This window comes from Poecilia latipinna, unplaced genomic scaffold, assembly GCF_001443285.1.
Source record: "Poecilia latipinna isolate Pla-1442-1.1 unplaced genomic scaffold, P_latipinna-1.0 Scaffold300, whole genome shotgun sequence".
NCBI classification, from domain to species: Eukaryota; Metazoa; Chordata; class Actinopteri; order Cyprinodontiformes; family Poeciliidae; genus Poecilia; species Poecilia latipinna.
The window spans coordinates 165,683-184,725 of NW_015112916.1; the positions used below are offsets into that span (position 1 = coordinate 165,683).

Sequence of the window (19,043 nt, forward strand, 5' to 3'; positions counted from 1 at the left end):
TATCGCTTTGCAAAAATGTCATCAGCACAGAAACTCCAAAGCACACGAAAAAGCACACAAAGCATGACTTTTACAGCAAAAAAAATTTCTTGCTGGACCAGACGCCCCCTAGGGGACAGTATGGGGTGGTCTGACGTGTGGATGAAGGCTGACAACTCAGTTAGTGCAGACAGGGCCAGATCATTAAATTCATTCTTCAGTGTGTTTTCTTTTATATATATAAAATTATTTCATTTAAAAAATTTCAGAAGCATGTGACAAGTAGACCAGTTTGTTTGAGCTATATTAGTTTATTGAAAAAAATACATTAATATACAGAGCCATAGCATCTTATAGATCTAAAAAAAAAAAAAAAACTTATAAGGAAAAAAAATCTGTTCAAAATTACTATTTACAACAAATTCAAGATGACTTTTACAGTAACTGCATTTTATTTCCTTGAGAAAGTGAACAAAAAGACTTTGCTATGTGCTGTGAAATGGATGTTTGGTGCAATTTCACAATCATTTGCTTGGAAGGTTCAAGCCAAATGCTGTAGCTGCACTGACAGATTTAGACTGACAATATCAAACAGTATGAAGAAAGTAACATAAATTGGGATACAAATGTGCCAATAAATACAGCTTTGTGAATCCCTTGGGGTAGTTTTGGGGCCTTTCTTGGCAACCCACTGTATACTTTTCCAGCACTAACCTATGTATGAAAAGAAGTGCAGTATGGCCACAAAGCAGAGAGCAATGTGTACTAAATGGTCCAAGAGCCTGCTCCTGAGAGCCCCTCTGGACCCAAAGCGGTGAATGAGTTCATGCTACATGCATGGACGCATGGCCTGGCTCCCAACAGGACTGCTGTCCATTGAATAACATCCCATAAAACACTAAGACAAACATCCAAACACATTCACATAAGGGTGTATCACATAACGTCATGCAAAAAAATTAAGACACTATAAAATATGCAATTATTTACAAAGGGATAGCCACATATCAGTGTCTAAACTTTTAGAAATTTGTGGAATAGAAAGCTATGTAAGTACAGATGAGAAAGTTATGTAAGTACAGATGATAAATAAAATATGCATTGTTTTACACATCAAAGTATCAAGTTGTTTTGAATTATCTCGACTTATTAACTAAATGCCATGTAGGGGAATGGCTGATTTCAAATTCTCTTGAAATCCGATTAAATCTCTTATCAGTTTCACAAGGTGCTACGTTCTTCCTCCAGAAGGCATCAGAGAACTGTTTTGATCTCACCTTGGTGTTCACTCTCACTTTAACAGTCAGGACAATACCTAGATAAAAGTCTGAGGTTTAAAGAGGGAAAATTTTCTTCAAAGTACAGCATAATGATGATTTAATCGTGTGCATCTTTTGTGATTTATTTTTTTGTTATTGTTTGATGCAAGCAAAGCCAAAGAGCTCCAAGTTTGATTGCATGTTGTTGCTATACAGAAGTATAAGAACTACGTTCAGAAGTATCATTTAATTAGGTGCTTTCATCCATTACTACAATGAATAAACTACATAATAAAGACTGAGGAAGACATCAGGAAGGTCAGGATTAAAGCTTGGGACAGTTTGTAGTGGCATTAATGGCATCAAGCTGAGGGGTTGTTTTTCTAAAGCATGAAGACAGAAACTAGTCAGAGGTGAGGTAGATATGGACAGATCTAAATGTAAGACTATCCAGGAAGAAACCCTGTTATCAACTTGTCAATCTAAAAGACTTCAGATTAGAGCAGACGTTCACCTGCACTGCAGGTAAACAGCCCCAACCATACAGCAAGAGCTGCAATGGCTTACATCCAAACACATCCATGTGTTAAAACGTGCCAGTCAAAGCCCAGATTTAAGTTTGAGCTTTTATCTTTGCAAAACGGTATCAGCAAAAACCTTGTAGTTTTAAAATTTGCAAGGCTGGTAGAGAAATACCACACAAAACTGCAGCAATAAGTCCAAAGAAAGGTGCTACTGCAGAATGTAGAAGGGGGAACACAGATGTAGGCAACACTTTCTATTTTTTGAAAAAAAAAAATTTTCTTCCTTCTCAGAAATGTGCACTACTTTGTCATGACCTATTAAATAACATAGCAGACAAATGCTGAATATTGAGATTTGTGGAGTGTCAAAATGTGAAAAAGTATAAGGCACCAAATTTAATAGCAAACACACTGACAGTCATAGTAGCAAGGTTCTTGCCTCAGTATCTCCCACTGTCAGATCAAGCTACTACAAATACCACGTTGTACTCACTGATCCCAGCAATGAATTGGTGAGTGGAGGGGTGTGTAATTGCATGCTTAAATGCCTGAGAATTGGACATCCAGTTCTGCTGAGCTGGTGCTTTCTGTGTGGCCTCATTGTTGAGACAAGCAGTCATGCAGTTCTTTGAGTCCCAGTCAGCGTTCATGTTGGGTTAGAGGTGGTTCGGAAGAGCAGAAGGGGGGGATTCTTTGTCTAGTAGCCAGATATTTTATTGCAAGATAAAACACTTTGTGCGTGTCCTCCAGGCCTGGCAGGAGAACTGTGGTTAATGCCAGAGTAGAGTAAATCCGCAGTCATCAGAGGGTCTTCTTTTTTCTGTTCTGACCCGTGGTTTAACATTCTTGTTGACAGCCAAATAATCAGCTGTTATAAAAGGGCCTGAGGAGCCTCTGATGGCAAGACAGAAACTAGAAAAAAAAAACAAAAAAAACCATCAAGCAAGGATTGCACTGCACACATTGTATACTTGTGCACAAACATGCACAGATGCCACTGTCAGTTATACTTTCTGGTTGATGTGCTTAATTTGACCAAAGCGGACAAACAAAAGACCCCTCTATGCGACTGCAGTGTAATGAGAGGCAGTTTGATCACAACACAGTCCTGTAGAGTTTTCCATTTCACTGCAGGACAAAAGGAACAAGCCATCAAATTCAGGTCATCTGAGACTTTTACTTACAAGCAGAGTTGACGTTTAAAAACTCCAGTCATAGGAACATTAGAGAGACTGTGCATGAGAGCAAGAGCAGCTGAAACCTGCAGTAAGAGAAATTGCTTCGGCTTTTGTTTCCAAGTACTTTCTTACCTGCAAATTATAATAATGAACTGAGTCTTCAGCCATTTTAATCACATTTTATTGTAGTGAATAGCTTAGTTTACTAACCAACTTTTCACTCATATAAGACTTGGAGTTGAGAGGTATAGTGGAGGGATTTATTTTCAATGTCACATTAAGCATACAGGTTTTGTAAATGTTATGTTAAAGAACCTTAAAGCTGCAGTATGTAACTTTCATCCTGTGATGACAGTTTGTTATGAGACAGATTATCTATAAAAAGACTGATCTGCTCCACATCCTACCTGAGCCATCTGAAGAAATGCATAGTTCCCAACCAAAAACAGCTAATCAGACCCAGAAGGAAGGTCTTAACAGTATCCGGCAATCAAACAGGGGATATGTTTGACATGAACCAAATGCATCAGTCCAGAATTTAAAATATCTTACATGCTGTAAGGCATAGAGGTGGAACTATTGTGGCATGCAGATTCTTTGCTGCAGTATTACAGGCTCACTATCATAATTCCAACATGAATTAAACCAAGTATCAGAGGGAGCATGAGAAAAAAAATAAAGCAGAACAGCACTCTGAAACAAGACTGTGCATGTATGTTGTAGTTGTGCATGTTGTGTTTTTAATCTGAATTTGAAAGGTAGAGCCCATGTAATCTTTTAACTTTGCAATATGTTTTTAAATTGACAGTTTGGATGGTAATACTAATTATGTAAATGCTTAAAGCAGACATGCAAGGTCTGTTTTTGTGAAGTGATGAGTTTAATAGTCAACCCTTCCCTTCATGACAGAAAACCAAAGTAGTTGCAGCCCACTTAGAACAATCAGTCAGCAACATAAAAAAATTGTTTGTGGAAATATATGTTTAAAAGAACTTTGTAAGAACAGCCAGAGATTTGTCCCAACTCTCTGTGGTTCACTGGGACTGTATTATAGCAAACATGACCAGAAGAAACCCAGATGAGTCAGAGAACTAGTGTGTGAAAGATCCAGACCATCATGTTTGACATCAATGTTTGGGATTTCTGTATGAGAACATCTGCAGCTGCTGCCCTATAAATTTTCCAGTGTAGAGAAAGCACAAAATAACCCACTATTTTGGTATGGCAGTATACCATGACAAGAAGTGGACCTAGACGTTCCTCATCTGCAGCACCATCGACAGGGCTTAGGTGAAGTGAAATTGAGGATAGAAAACTGCAGCCTTGTTGTGTGTTTGCAAATCTATTCAGCATGAAAACAAGATAAACGCAAGATCCATCACATTTGACTTAAGAATGAATGTCATAGTGGTGTTGTTATAGCCATAGTAATGCCTCTTTTGTTGGAAGATTCCTCTCATGACATACTTTTTATTTTTAATCTGTTGATTATTTTATTTCTAAAAACAGGGATTAAAACAACTTGGTAGTTAACAAATGTTTCTTTTTTAACCTTACATTTAATAATATGTTGCTTTTGCAAATGCAGGTAAACTGGAACAAAATTATATATTTTTATTGCATAATAAGAATTGTCACTTGAAATCCTGCATCCTGCAGAGAATGTTTCAAAATATTGATTTTTTTTCTACTGGAAGATACTCACCATGTCCCCTGGAGGGCTCCGTAATTTGCTGAGCAAGGAGAACGATTATTCGGAGCACTTTCACTATACGTACGCAACAATATTTTAAAAAAAATACATTAATTGTGACTGGAAAAACAATACATTTGAATTATGAATATATTCGTGTGATTTACATCTACCCACATGTTTACTTGTCATATTTTTCCAGGCTGTTAGATAAGTGTCGAAAGTGCGCCGAGGTTTGTAAAAATAGATAAACACTGAAAGCTGCAGCGGAGTTCTGTTTGCTCCTGCCTAGTCTGTTGGCTTTTTTATTTATTGTACGCATGTAAATAAGGAGAGAGAAGTAATAGCGACAGACTGATATACGATTAAATCTGTGTGACATGGCTGTCTGTTTCAGATTAAGAGGAGCGCTTTAATGTGCTGTTTGCTAAGCTAACAAAGCTAGCCCCTTCTTAGAGGCAGAAAACAACAGAGGAGCTTGGATGCAATCGGATGGCTTCAGCGTCTGCTGCTGTGAAAGGTTTACAGGACATTTTTTTGCTATACAGTTTTTGTTATTTTAAATTTTCCGAACCTGGACGCAGTCGTAATTTTTTTGCAGCTCTTGCTTTTAAGACGATGTACTTGTCAAACTTGATAACTGAAAACTGGAAGAAATATACAGTTAAGATATCGGGATGTTTGTAAATGTACATTTCTTGTAAGGTTGTTAGTTGGCATTACCTTTGGAAAAATGTCCATTCCATTTTTGTCATAATTAACATTTATTTGAATTGTGACAGTGTGTAATAACTATGTGTCTTTCAGTTTTTGAATTTTGCTCAAATGGATTAACTTTGGTAATATGCTAATATTAATACGCCTGTCTATTTGATTAATTTATTCTGTGATGCAGAATGGCGGGAAGGTGACTGTTGTCTTGCTCCGAGTTCCCCTGATGGCATCCTGAGAGAAGCCACCATACAGAGACTGACCTCCAGTACACAGACTAATGATACAGCATGGGTGATATTCAGGAGAGAGCCTGGAGAGGAAGAGCAGAAGCAGGAAGCCATATCTGTCACAAAACTTATGAGATCTGGCTTAAAGCAATCTATACAAGAGAAACCCGTGTTCCCTGGCAGCAACGCCGACACAATCCTCTGCACTCCTTTACATCTGAGGGATGAAGACAGAGTACCTTATACCATCAACAGATATTTAAGGGATTACCAAAGGGACGGGATCAGGTTCATTTACAACAACTACATGAGCTCCACTGGTTGTATCCTAGGAGATGACATGGGCCTTGGAAAAACTGTGCAGGTACAAGACATAGGCAGCAGACTTATCTTAGGAATTGTCTAAATGTAGGTTTTATCATTTACATATCACACTGTGGCTTTGTTGCTTTTAATCCCTCCACTTTTTTTTATTTTTTTTTTAAATCACAGATTATAGGTTTTCTTGCTGCTGTGTTGCACAAAACTGGGACATGGGAGGACGTAGAGAACAACAGGCCTCAGTTTCTCCAAACTCAGATACCCTCCAATCAAAGTAATCCTAGCAAGGTGGATATTAAAATATACAACTATAGTGTACAGCTTCTCAAATACCTTCTGCATTCAATTATGTGCCTCAGATTATAGTATGAGTTTGTCATCAAGCTGATTAAAGTGTTGTGTGATCCCAACCAGGTTTTTCTGATTGTGGCTCCACTGTCAGTGCTTTATAACTGGAAGGATGAACTGGACACATGGGGTTACTTCCAGTGTGTGGTGGTCCACGGGCTGAGGAAGGAGGAGGAGCTCGCGCGCATCAAGAATGGCCGCGTCGAGATCGCTCTCACCACCTATGAGACTCTCCGCCTCTGCCTGGATCAGTTTAATAAGTAATGAAAATACAGTGCTAATACACCTTTTCTGGTTGGATAATGTGCAGCAAACTCAAACATGCCACATGTAGCCATTGATAAGAGATGACAGATATGGAAGGTCGATGGACTGAAAATTTGTGAAATCAGCCAAACTTAAAACATAATTATAAAACCATTCAGAAAGCCCAAACAAAACCCGAACAACACTACTTGAAAAGCTCAGAATTAAGTCTTGCTTATTGAATGGTTAGTTAAACCAAGCTAGATAGGTTTTAAAACCCTTCCACATGGTTATATGATTAAGTTTACTGCTACAATCTGCTACAATCGTCTGATTACAACAGACATAATTTTAAGGCATGTTACAAACAAATCCAGTTCATACTTAGAATCCACTTTTCCTTCATATTTAATTGTTGTATTATTCAGTACAAACAAATTTGCATGAAGACACAAATAACAAATAAATGTGATGCTTAAGAAATAAAATATCTATGTCCTCCTCCAAAGAATCAACTGGTCAGCAGTGGTTGTTGATGAGGCTCACAAGATAAAAAACCCAGAGTCCCAGATCACTCAATCTATGAAGGAGCTGAGATGTAAGGTGAGAAAAAAAATGAGTATTTAATATCATAATGGATATTGTCTATCAACAGTTAATAATTGGTGATGGTTTTAGAAATATTAAGTAAAAGCACCATTATGCTAAATGTTTTCAGGCAAATAAACACGACAGCTGCTGTGGTTGTGCGTTTTCAACTAAGTTTTCAATTCCTGCGTTTCTCTTCCATCAGAACAGAATCGGTCTCACTGGGACCATCTTGCAGAACAACCTGGAAGAGCTGTGGTGTGTTATGGATTGGTGGGTTGACATGATTTTATTTTATTATGAAATAATATAATATTCCATATTATTTTATGTTAATTTTATGAATTCATGAATTCATACATGTTTATTCTTTTCAGGGCCAATCCAGGTTGCCTTGGCAACTTGGGGCATTTCAAGAACAATTTCTCAGATCCCATCGAAAAGGGGCAGAGGCACAGTGCGACCAAACGCGCCCTGGCTACTGGGAGGAAGACTGTTCGAGCCCTGGTGAGGAAGATTGCTCCTTTTTTCCTCAGGAGAACGAAAGCGCTCATCAAAGAGCAGCTGCCAAAGAAGGACGACAGAGTAAGTGTGGAGACCCTGAAGAGCATCAAATACCTGTTCGATCTCTTCTCAGTTTTTAAGACACTGATACCTTACTGAATCTTCTGTGGTATGTTTTGTCCCAGGTAGTGTACTGCTCCCTGACAGACTTTCAGCAGACTGTTTATCAGGCAGTGCTGGACACTGAGGATGTGACGTTACTGCTGAGGTCTTCAGAGAAATGTGACTGCCAAAGTGGACGCACCCGAAGGGGCTGCTGCTATCAGGTTAGTTCTTTTTTTTTTCTTCCCTCTTCCATGGTGTTACTGTTTATGATCTGTTTAGTTAAAGTTTAAAGTATAGACAAAACTATTCAAAGCATCTTGAAAATTTTGACTAATCGCTATTTAGAGTAATCCTCTTTTTCACTTAATACTTTTTTTTTGTTGTGGACTGCATACTGTCTTGCAGTTCTTACTAAGGTCCGATGCATCTTTTTGTTGAAGTTTACATTACAAACTGCCACAGTGGCAGTCTACCATTAATTAAATCAGATGATCAGTACTTTAATTTAGGGAAGAACCTGGCAAATTTGATTTTGTTTAAATCTCATTCGTACATTATGTTGGTTATATTAAGTTTTCTCCAAGCAATTAAAGATCATTTTCATTCCCAGAAAAACTCTCAGGGTGTTTATGTTAAGCATCTGTACTTTACCTACTTGGCCATATTGAGGAAGGTTGCCAACCATGCAGCCCTCCTTCAGTCTACTTCAAGCACCAGCAAGAAACAGGTATTGTTATTCTTGTTATTCTGCATCAGGTTAAACTCACTCGTTATTTTTTTTTTTATAATACTGTTGATTCAATTTATTTATTTGTATCTTATAGGAAAGGTATGTGAGTTCCGTCTGTGCTAAAGTTTTCCAGAGGTTCCCAGACTTTGTGCAGAGATGCAAGAATGAAGCCTTTGAAGCTCTTTCAGACCCGATGTATAGTGGGAAAATGAAGGTACCGCACTCGAGTGAAAACATTTCCATGCAATCTTCAGTGCTGTTGATTCGTAAGTGAATGTTTTCTTTTAGGTTTTGCAGAAACTTCTGAAGTACTATCTGCAGAAGAGAGACAAAGTGCTTATCTTTTCTCTGTCAACCAAGGTGAGAATTGTTTTTGAGTGCATTTGTTGATTTATCTGGTCTTACGCAGTTAAGTCTAAGACTTTTGTTACTAGTACATAAGATGTACAGTGTTTTGCAAGCGTATTCATATTTTGCCGATTTATTTTATTTTATTTTTTTTGTTCTGTTCTGTTGCATTGCCTCTGCTGTGAGATTGCAACTAGCCTGCAGTTTAAAAAAAGCTGGAATAATAGTTTTCTCATGACCTGCATTTCTAGGCATACCTTTGGGATCTTGACAGCAATTAGATCGGCATTGATAACTAGACTCTGCACAATCCAATGGCTGCTGTCACCTTATACCATCCAATAATATTTGTGGCCTCTGCGGGGTCATATTTTTATGACCTGCCTTTTGCTTTTTTGGGAAAAAGAGGTCATAAAGGTTACAGCATTGCATACTCTATAGCATATATAAAAATATACAGTCAGAGTTCCTAATGCTGTCCTTTAAGTATTGCTTTACATAGGATTTGTTTGTGTAGTGTCTTGTTTTTATCCTGTATAAACTCTTACCTTTTAATGAGTTGCATTCACGTCATGTGAAGTTATTTTTGTTCTCTTGATTTTCTTATATTAATGCCTGCATATCCTTTCAGCTCTTAAATATCCTGGAGAGTTACTGCATGGCAGAGGGACTGGATTTTAGTCGATTGGACGGAACCACCAAGTCCAGAGAAAGAGTCCAGATTGTGAAAGAATTCAACAGCTCATCTCACGTCAATCTGTGCCTGGTTTCTACCATGTTAGTGGGAAAATTATACAACTAATACAATTTTGAAACATCCTGTTAAGCTTTAAAGGGGAAATATTTTCCAACTAAAATATGTAAAAAGCATTTAACAAAAGAAGTGAGCCATAAATTACAGCAGAGTGATGGCATTTTGTTTTGAACAGCAACCTCTGGAATCAGAATCAAAAGAAAATTAGCAGTAGCTGGCTTCGGTTTGAGTTCATTCAGTCAAAAAGATTTATATTATGATTGATACAATGAGGAAGTCAGGAGAACTGTTATCAGTCAGGAGAACTCTGTAATTGTCAGAGGGATTTAAAAATACTTCTATGGTGAACTTAGTTTTGGGAATAACGTGAACAACCACCTTTCACATAAACTGTAATTTTAAAACCTCGGATTTCTGTCAGCATTCAGTTTGGATGTAATTTCTATTCTTTTTTCTGGTCAGCATTGTTGCTTTGAAGCGCCAGCCCCGGCATTTTTCCCTGAATGCTTCACATTAGGAATCCTCAAGTTTTTTTTTTGTTTTTTTTTTTTTTCACATATTCAGTGTTTGTTGACAAAAGTTTATTTCATAACTGATTAACTTTATGCTCACAAACAACAGTAGTGTTGTTGAATCTGTGGTCTGGCTGTTTACTCCCTGCTTGAGCAGTATGAACCAGTGTTTACTCTTCCTTCAGCTTTAGGTTGTTGATGGCTTTATATCAGTTTCTTTTGCCAGTATGTTTTACAATATAGCTCCCCTTTAAATAAATGTTTCTTCTTTTAGGGCCGGGGGTCTTGGTCTTAACTTTGTAGGTGCTAACGTCGTTGTGCTGTTTGACCCCACCTGGAACCCAGCCAATGATCTTCAGGCTATCGACAGGTAGCTTTTGTTCAAGATAAAACTTACTTAATATAATCTGTTATAACTTTTGCTTTCCTGGCCCATCAGACTATGTTCTTTGTACACAAATCATTTTATTCAGAAGCGTTGTGCATTTTAATGCTATTAATGTGATGGTTGTTTGTGTGTTTGTCTCTGCAGGGCGTATCGTATCGGCCAGTGCAGGGACGTCACTGTTCTCAGGCTGATCTCACTTGGGACTGTAGAGGAGGTTATCTACCTCAGACAATTATACAAACAGGTACAAAACAATTCTGGTATTCATTTCAATTATATTGTTTGCTGAAACCTTTTAGTTATGTTAGAAATGATGCATTAAAACTAGATGCATTGAAAGAGCACACACAGTAAGGTGCTGAGAGGAATTCATCAAGCTCTGATCAGTATTTTAAGAGTATTGTCTAATTTAAAGAAAATGTCTTGGGTTTTGTTCACAGCTTGGATTACTATCATTCAGTGTAAAGCAAATTTTTGAAGGACATTGGCTTTTAACATACTGACTCACATTTATCCTTTTTGTCAAACAAGTTTCTTGATCAGATTTAAAATATTTTGTAAATTCAGCTCATTTAAGTATGAAAAAAGATGTAAAATTGACATTATTTTCACTGGATTATGTGTAGTTATTTTGTTTTATTTTCTCCCTAACAGCAGTTGCAGTGCTCAGTAGTCGGTAAAGAGAGCGCCCGGCGGTACTTTGAAGCAGTACAGGGAAAAAGTGTCTGTAAAGGGGAACTGTTTGGGATCAAAAATCTGTTCAGGCTGCAGACAGAAGGAACGTGTCTCACCCGCAGGATTTTAGAGGTTAGACCATCAATATTTCTTTTACTGCTTCAATGTGTCACTGTGTGTTTTCATTTGAAATTTGCTTTTGTTTTCATTTTGATCATACTTTGGTTTAAAGGAGCCAAACAATCTTAGATTTCTGTACATTTCTCTAACAAACATTTCTTTGAGATTTCCAAAGGTCTTTCTAGAGATTTTCTTCAAGCATTTATTAAGTCATTTGTGGCCACACTAATAGTTCATCTCTTGCGTCATAATCATTTGTAATAATCTGACTTTGAAGATGAGCTCTAAGGACAAAAAGTGGAACCTTTTGAATAAATCTAGAAAAACTTTTGGCCCGATTTGAAGCGAAGAAAAATATATGAGGAGAAGCTTTAGACATTGCCACAAACACTGTTTGCAAGCAAAGTAAGATTTGAAGGTTTACAAGATTTACTGTTAAGTTTGATTGTGTCTGGTGAAATGTGCTAATGAATGCACGCATCATCCTGCCAGCGAGAGGGACAAGTGGAGGCCGGGGTCATAACAACGAAAACACACAAAGAAGGCGAGAAGGAGAACAAGACGAGCAGAAATGAAGTGAGTGACTCCATCATTCTCCGTGCAGCTCACCGTTCTCATCTTTCCTCTTTTCCCAAGTGGCCCATTCCCTGTCCTATTCCCGCTTGAAATTCTTCAAACAGGGACATTTGTCTGACAGTCAAACCAAACAACAGTTTCTTTCATGATTGTAAAAGAAACATAAATATTTAACTGCATCTTACACTAAGGCGCTTACACATTCTGGAAGAGTTTGGAATTAGATCAGAGCAGGCATATGTCTAGATAAGTACTGAAAAATAAACAAAAATGTTGATAATTGTTTGTATTTTCCAGATTTTATTCCCCATTGTGTTGTTTATATGTCACATCCATGAATTCTTCCATTTATCCATTTGTTCATCTGTCTTTCCACACGCTCATCCAAGCATCCATCTTACCGTTTGACTGCCGTCCATCCCTTTCTGACCACCCTAAATATATGCCATAAATTTATGCTGAGCTGTTGTACTCGTACTTAAAAAAAATCAGCCTAAATAGTACCAAGCATGAAGGAAATTTGAATCAGGGTAGTTTTGAATGTGCACGAATACAAATATTCAGCTTTTAAGAAAATCAGAACATTACATCAATCCATTACCAATCAATCCCCTGAATTGTTGTCACTGAAGTTTGAGGTTTCTTTATGCTTCACATCTTTCTAATTGTATTTGGAGCAGCTGGATTTAATCACTTGTTTGACCTCATGGCAAAAGCAGACCACACTGAAGCATGTCTTCACTTGCCTCTTATTTTGTTTTCTTCCTATTACATCACCGTGCAGGACTCGTGTCACTTTGATGTTTACTTTGATTTGTTGTTGGGAAAACATCTGTTTTAAATTCACCACTTGACATTCACAAGGGCTGGTTAGTTTCAGGATGACGCAAAACGGAAGAGATTTTACGCTTCGGTTGCATTTTGTTGCTAAATATTACGCTGCTTTTCCTGTACGCACTTTTCTTCAACACAAAATCTCTACTGTGCCGTTTCAGGAACATGGAGACGACACGCTGTCGAAGGATGAGGCACCTGAGAAGAACATGCAGGTTTCCAGAATCCCAAAAGGTGTGCTAGATTTCAGCAGTGGGAGCGAAACTGATGAAGAGTTGCAAGGGCCAAAGCCAAAGACTTCAAATTCGAGTGCAGGCCACGGCAACAGGAGTGGCAAAGCTGCTGGTGGACCTGTTCACATGAGTCTTCTCCAACATGGCTTCTCCAGACTCCTTGAAACCATCAAGGATAGACAGCAGCTGAGGGAAGGAGACTGTAGCTCCTCTGCTGAAGGTAGTCCGTTTGAGGAGGAGGCAGGAGATCAAAAGATAGACGATACCTGCACAGGCATCCGCACAACGTCCTGTGAAGGAAATTGTGTTGCCTGCCTCCCAGAATCTGAAACAAAACCCCAGAACAAATCCATCGGCTCAGACAGAAAAGACAGAGATGATGGAAACAACATTTTATTGTTAAAAGAGGGGGATTATGCTGAAAGACAGAGATGGGGCCTAAAAAGACAGCTAGATAAACAAATTGCAGTGGATGAGGAGAGTGATGGAAATTCCTCACCAGAAAACAACAAGGCTAGTAGGCTTAAAAGCACAGTTACAAAAGTGCATCAGTTTGAAGGATGCTCAGATGAATCTGAGGATTTTGACCTAGAGGCACAAATATGTTCCAAAAGGGGTGCTTCAAATTTGCACAACAAAGAAGATGATGGAGGCAGGAGGAATCCGGGCCGCAGCAGAAGAAGGCAAAGTGCCGGAGCAAGGGACAAGGCAAGATCCAAGTTTACAGAAGCGATAGAAGCTTTTACGTCTTCAGAAGATGAACGTTCAGCTCCTGGGAGACGAGCGGGAAGGTCAGAAGTTGCTTCGTTTACAAGTCCGAGAGGTTCAACAACTCCAGCATCTGAGGAAAAGGAGCAAACCATCGACAACGTGCTGGGTTAGCGTGATGGTTCTTTCATTTTAAGTAATTATCATAACTCTAATATTAACCATTGTCCATTACTTGTGTAAAGGACGTGTGCAGGAGGTGGCTTATATGCACTCTAACCAGCGGGTGGTGGGTGGCAGCAGAGCAGAGGAGCTGATCAGCAGAGCGGCTGTGCGGGACGTGTTTGAACGCAAAATGTACTCACAGCTTCCGGCCAACAACCTGCTGGGAACCCAGGAGGTGTGTAGCAACAAACACCAAGCCCAGTGGCTGTTTAAATACAGAGTTAGGAATAACATTGCATGAGCCCGAATTTTTTCACGTCATACAACTCTATGACAATGAAAAAAAATGTAAAAATATTTGCTACATTGATGCAAGTAGATCTTCCTGTACTGAAAGCTTTAAAATGATTGTAAGACTAGGTTTTCCCCTCACCATTCTAAGCTGTTTTGGTCTTTAAAAATTTTATTATTGCAATTTGAACTTCTGTCCCAGAGCCTCCCAGCGAGTTTACCAGACAGCCAGCCTAAGTCCAGTGCCATCCATCTGCAGAGGCCCAAAGTGGATCATCCGGTGATCTTCTCCGACAAGAAGATCCAACACACTGGATGCACTACAGTCATTATTGGAGATACTCCCAAAGCAGTCTGCAGGTATTTAAAAGTAGTTATACTGACGAATTGAAGGCAAGCAAGAAGAGCGTAAGGAATAAACAGATTTATAAAAAGAAATATAAGCTAGCAAGGATGGCTTTGACGTATTTTATTTGTTAGGGGCTATGCACACTAACATTTTTCTAAATGCGCCAGAATTAGCTAAAATGCGATTTTTCACCTGTTTTTCCTGGACAATGAGATTTTTTTATCTTGGTGAAAAACAAACTAAGGTCATACAAACGAGGTTAAAATGACTGAACTACACCAATTCTATCAATAGAATCGATACAAACACTAAATACAAAACAAGGAAACTGCAACACAAAAAGTATAGCAAATAATTAAAATTAAAGTTGTCACACGGGTGCCAAAGAACATAATTTTAAAGTAAGAATGAGAACCAAAATTTAGGAAGAAGTAGAATAATGGGAAAGAAATAAAAGAGGAGAGGGATTCCTGGCAGTGTCGGGCAAAAGGCCAAAAACCCACCAGAGAAACAGTGTTGAGAAGCCCCCACCTGGACTTTAATAACTGCTCATGTGTGTATGCAGAAAAAGACCACCTCTGAGGTTTCCCCTCTACCTATTTCCCAGCATCATGCCAAAGATTACCCAGCTATGATCAGGCACAACACTGAAGGAGTTTCCCCCTTTGCAACCGCAGTCCTCCTGAGACTGACCAAAAAAATGATCGCCTTAGGTCTTCCAAACCCGCACATTCTAGCAAGCATTTATGTACACACACCCACACATGCGGTGTTCTCACACACACGCACACACACACAGACAGACATAACCCCATTCTGCTTCATCACCTCCCCTCAGTCGCCCATGTATACGGACACACAGACACCTTTATGGCTCCAGCCTCACTCCCAGCGGGGGAAGGCTACATCTCTGCCCAGAGGTTCACCAGTGAGTGAAATTACACACTGGGTGATATTGATATCGTGTCAGTTTGTTTAATGATTTGAATCCATATGCGCGATAGGTTTTTACTATCTTTTACTTTTTGTGTTTTCAATGAAACGCCACAAATGGTTAAAATAAAATAAAAAAAAAAACAAGTCACTTTAACGTGTTGGTGTCACTGAGTCTGGTTAGATTAGCATTTTTAAACGGCTCCATGAAAGCAACTCTAGTCCAACCACATTGTTTTCTGGATATAACCCCTGATCTTTGCAGTCCTCCTCATCTTAGGTTAGACCTTACAGACCTGCAGAATAGGTCAGTGATAGTCTGGGAAGAATTACTCCGAAAATGTTAAAGATGTGGGATGTGGTATGCATAATCATAATCTCATTGTAAGAAAATGAGCCAAATTATCATTAAGGTCATCCCTGAAAATATTAAAATGGGTAAAATTGTCAATTTTAAGGAAAAATAAAACAATCACATTTTGCAACCTACTGTTAAAAATGTATTTGAAACTACTACTACTACTAATTTATGATACAGAAAATAACCTACCATTCCACAATTTTTTTTAAAATTTTTTTTTAATGAAGTATCCAGATTTATTTTTTGTATGTTTGTTTGGACAGGTATTGTCTGTTCTGGTTGCCTTTAAGCACCGACAAACATTTCTCATAATAAAGTTAAGTTAAATCTTGCTCTACATACTTTAACTTTAAAAATGTCACTTATTTTTGTCTCTGTCATTTTTTACATAGGCAACAGCTGGAGGAAATGGCCCAACATTTCAAATTTGTTTCAGTCCATCAGTTTGCCACTGAGATTCTGAAAGGAAGTTCATCTCATAGACTCGACTGGCTGTGTCGGTACTACGCTTCGCTGAACCACTCTGATGTGGCCGAAGCTGTCAGAGAAAACTTCCCTGACACGACAGCGCAGCCTTCCTCTCCTACAACTGCTGCCTTCTCATCGTCTACTAAAATGTCAGACAAAACCCAACAAATTAAATCTTCTAGAGTCCGAAAAATAAGGAAATGCAGTCAGACCAGAAGAACTAACCCCACATCTCCACAAAGCAATGTTTCTTCACCACAGAGTGAATCTGGCGTCCTAAAAAATAATGGTCTTGAACCACCAAAAAAGGCACGGATATCTGAGAAGAATCTTCCAGATCCTCTACAGGACGTTCAGAGGTTTGTGTCAGAGGAGCAGGAAGAGATGGTCTCTGGTGCCAGCAGACATTCAAGGACACAGAAGAGCAGTGTTTCTACTGCTGGAGCCTGCCGAGCTGGTAGTGGTCTTGCCGTAGATCGGGCCAGAGGCCTTGGTCAGGGATCCAGGGAGTCTGCTGTTGCTGCTTTCCCGAACCACACAGACAGAGACTGCCCTTCTTCGTCTGACCTCAGGCGTTGCAGCTCCGCCACGTTATCCAAACCCACAGCTCAAGACGGGGAGCAAGGAATCCAGGAATCCTCACGGAGGACGGGTGAAACATCGCGAGAAGGTTCTGAGCCTCCTTCTGCCTTGTGCAGTAGCACCCACCTCAAAGATCTTATAGGAGATACGTCCATTCTTGATGATTTGCTGAAACCTAAAGGCAAGAATGTGCAACAGAAAAGCGCCCCAAAAACACCTCCTGTATCTTCTTTGCTGCCAAACCCAACGCCCGACACATCTTCTTCACCTAAACTAACTTTAGGTACTGATTCAAGCTCAGGAACACAAAACACCGCGCTGGTGCAGACGTCAAGAAGCGCTTGCAAAGACATCTGGGACATCCTCAGCGAGGGCAATGAAGAGAGAATCAACAAGCTGACAGACCCAGAGGTGGTGCAGAAAGTTTGCATTAACACCACCTTTGCAGCTCGAGGTTTTTCTGGACAAAAGGAAAGCAAAAATCTCTGGAAAACAAATGACAAGTTTCTATGGAGGAAATGACACAATAAAGCCTTTTAGAATATTATTTTATTTTAGAAGTGTCAACCGGCAATGTTGCCCAAATACTCAGCTTGGTTAAACTCTGAAATTCAGATTGTACATATTTTAAAGTTTGTTTTTGTATCCATGATTGTGCATAAAAGGCACAATCATGGTGTGAATGATTGTGCCTTTTATGCATCAACTTAGTGAGGTGCAAAATAACCTTGTATTCACTAACTTAGGACTGTTTTGCTGTTGCAAAGCTGAAGTTGAAGACAGTGGCTCTTGGGGATTGATTTTTTTTTTTTAACATCACTGTTAAAATATTGTGTGCTGTAAATGGTCAGATTCTCCTGCAGTTTTTTACTCTGTTATCCGAGTTGTCAGTTGTGCCACAAAGGTCCCCAAAAAGTGACACCTTCTGAGCGAAAATAACAAGCAGTTAATGATCTTGGGAAGGTTTGAATGGATTGTCCTTACGTTCCTCCGTTTGAAACTCTATTTACTTTTTTTTTTGGCTCTTTCCTTTTGTTTATTTTGTTTGTATTTCCTTGTAATTCCTGCAAAGCACTTTGTATTGCCTTGTTGCTGAAAATGTGCTATATAAATAACATTACAATACATTACATTTTATTTTTACACGTCATATTCAAACTCTTGCATCTCCTGCTTGCATCATTCCCGTAACACAAAAGCGAAGTCAGGCGGCTCATTTGTGCGTTAATTATTTCACGAGCATGTCGTGACACACAGCTGTGTTTGACCCCTTTCAGCTATTGTGCTGAGGTAAACTGACACCCCAAAAGAAAATCTGCGCTCCGTGCTGTGTTTAGCAGAAATGGGAAAGTTCAGATAGCCATCAGTAAACAAGAGACAGGAACGGATGTCTCAAAAGACTGCACAAGATGTTAAAAAGCTTGTGTTCGTACTACTGGGTGGCAGATAGCTTCATGCACATGTATGCTGCGGCCACACCCGTGTTAAGTCGTACACAGGAAGAAATAAAACACCTTTTATTCCCCAGAACCCTAAACCACTTCCTTGTTACTTCTTTTTCTTTCATCTGCAGATTTGCAGATTCCAGTTTTTTTGTTTATTGTTTTTGTCATCAAAGGAAAAAAAAATTTTCTAACACCCGATTGCTGGGAACGGTTTATGTCCAAACAAACAATGCCCTAATTGTATCTTATATTTAAAGCCATCTGTATAAGTTTGCCAATGATGGAAAGCCAAGTAACGGTTACCCTGTAGATATCAGGCTGTGGCACCTAATTTGGTTTTACAAGACTGTTTATGGGACTTTGACATCCTTTTTGAGCTAGATTGCCACTCATCTTTGCTTCCAATCCAAACTTTTTGAACTCTGGTTAAAAACTTTGTCCACAGATGGAAAACAGTTGATTTTAGTCACTTGTTAATACATGCAAACTTGTAGTTTTCTTCAGCCTGAATGAAAATACTGATTTTTATTGGAGCTTTTATGTATTCTACTGTTGATTTGCAAAAAGCAATAACGGATTCAAATGTAAGCACCAAAGTTTTGTTTGTAAAATTCCTTAAATCTATCTATTATTATAGGTCCTCACAAAGTGATGGTCGATCATGCGCATAAAGCCTTTAGAGAATCACTGTATTCATTAGGGAACATGCTGATTTTGTTTGAGTCATTAAACATATAACGTATGTGGGAAGAAATATTACCCAACATTTTAGCGCAAGATTTCTTAACAGAAACTTTGGGGCATCTCATCAAGCTAACAGCTGCAGTGGAGGGGTGCAGAGCTCTCCTGTTCTTACCGTAACAGGCAGAGGAGGTCTCTACATTA

General features: G+C 38.9%; 1 protein-coding gene across 1 annotated transcript; it reads left to right on the forward strand.

Annotated features, from left to right (window-relative positions):
• Positions 1–4,863: 4,863 nt before the first annotated feature.
• Positions 4,864–19,043, forward strand: ercc6l2 (excision repair cross-complementation group 6-like 2). The gene is made up of 20 exons (XM_015034481.1): positions 4,864–5,153; positions 5,529–5,938; positions 6,067–6,183; positions 6,310–6,503; positions 6,999–7,092; positions 7,283–7,350; positions 7,455–7,662; positions 7,767–7,907; positions 8,297–8,413; positions 8,511–8,630; positions 8,705–8,776; positions 9,396–9,541; positions 10,305–10,400; positions 10,563–10,662; positions 11,073–11,225; positions 11,706–11,789; positions 12,785–13,733; positions 13,810–13,964; positions 14,223–14,380; positions 16,056–19,043. The coding sequence occupies exons 1-20, from the start codon at positions 5,126–5,128 to the stop codon at positions 17,233–17,235; spliced, it is 4,590 nt and encodes a 1,529-aa protein (XP_014889967.1). The 5' UTR covers positions 4,864–5,125; the 3' UTR covers positions 17,236–19,043.

Bases quoted from the DNA above. Each gene is read 5' to 3' on its own strand.
- ercc6l2 (XM_015034481.1), top strand. From the start codon at position 5,126: ATGGCTTCAGCGTCTGCTGCTGTGAAAG. The intron at 8,777-9,395 runs GTGAGAATTGTT...ATATCCTTTCAG, and splicing joins TCTTTTCTCTGTCAACCAAG to CTCTTAAATATCCTGGAGAG. The intron at 11,226-11,705 runs GTTAGACCATCA...TCATCCTGCCAG, and splicing joins TCACCCGCAGGATTTTAGAG to CGAGAGGGACAAGTGGAGGC.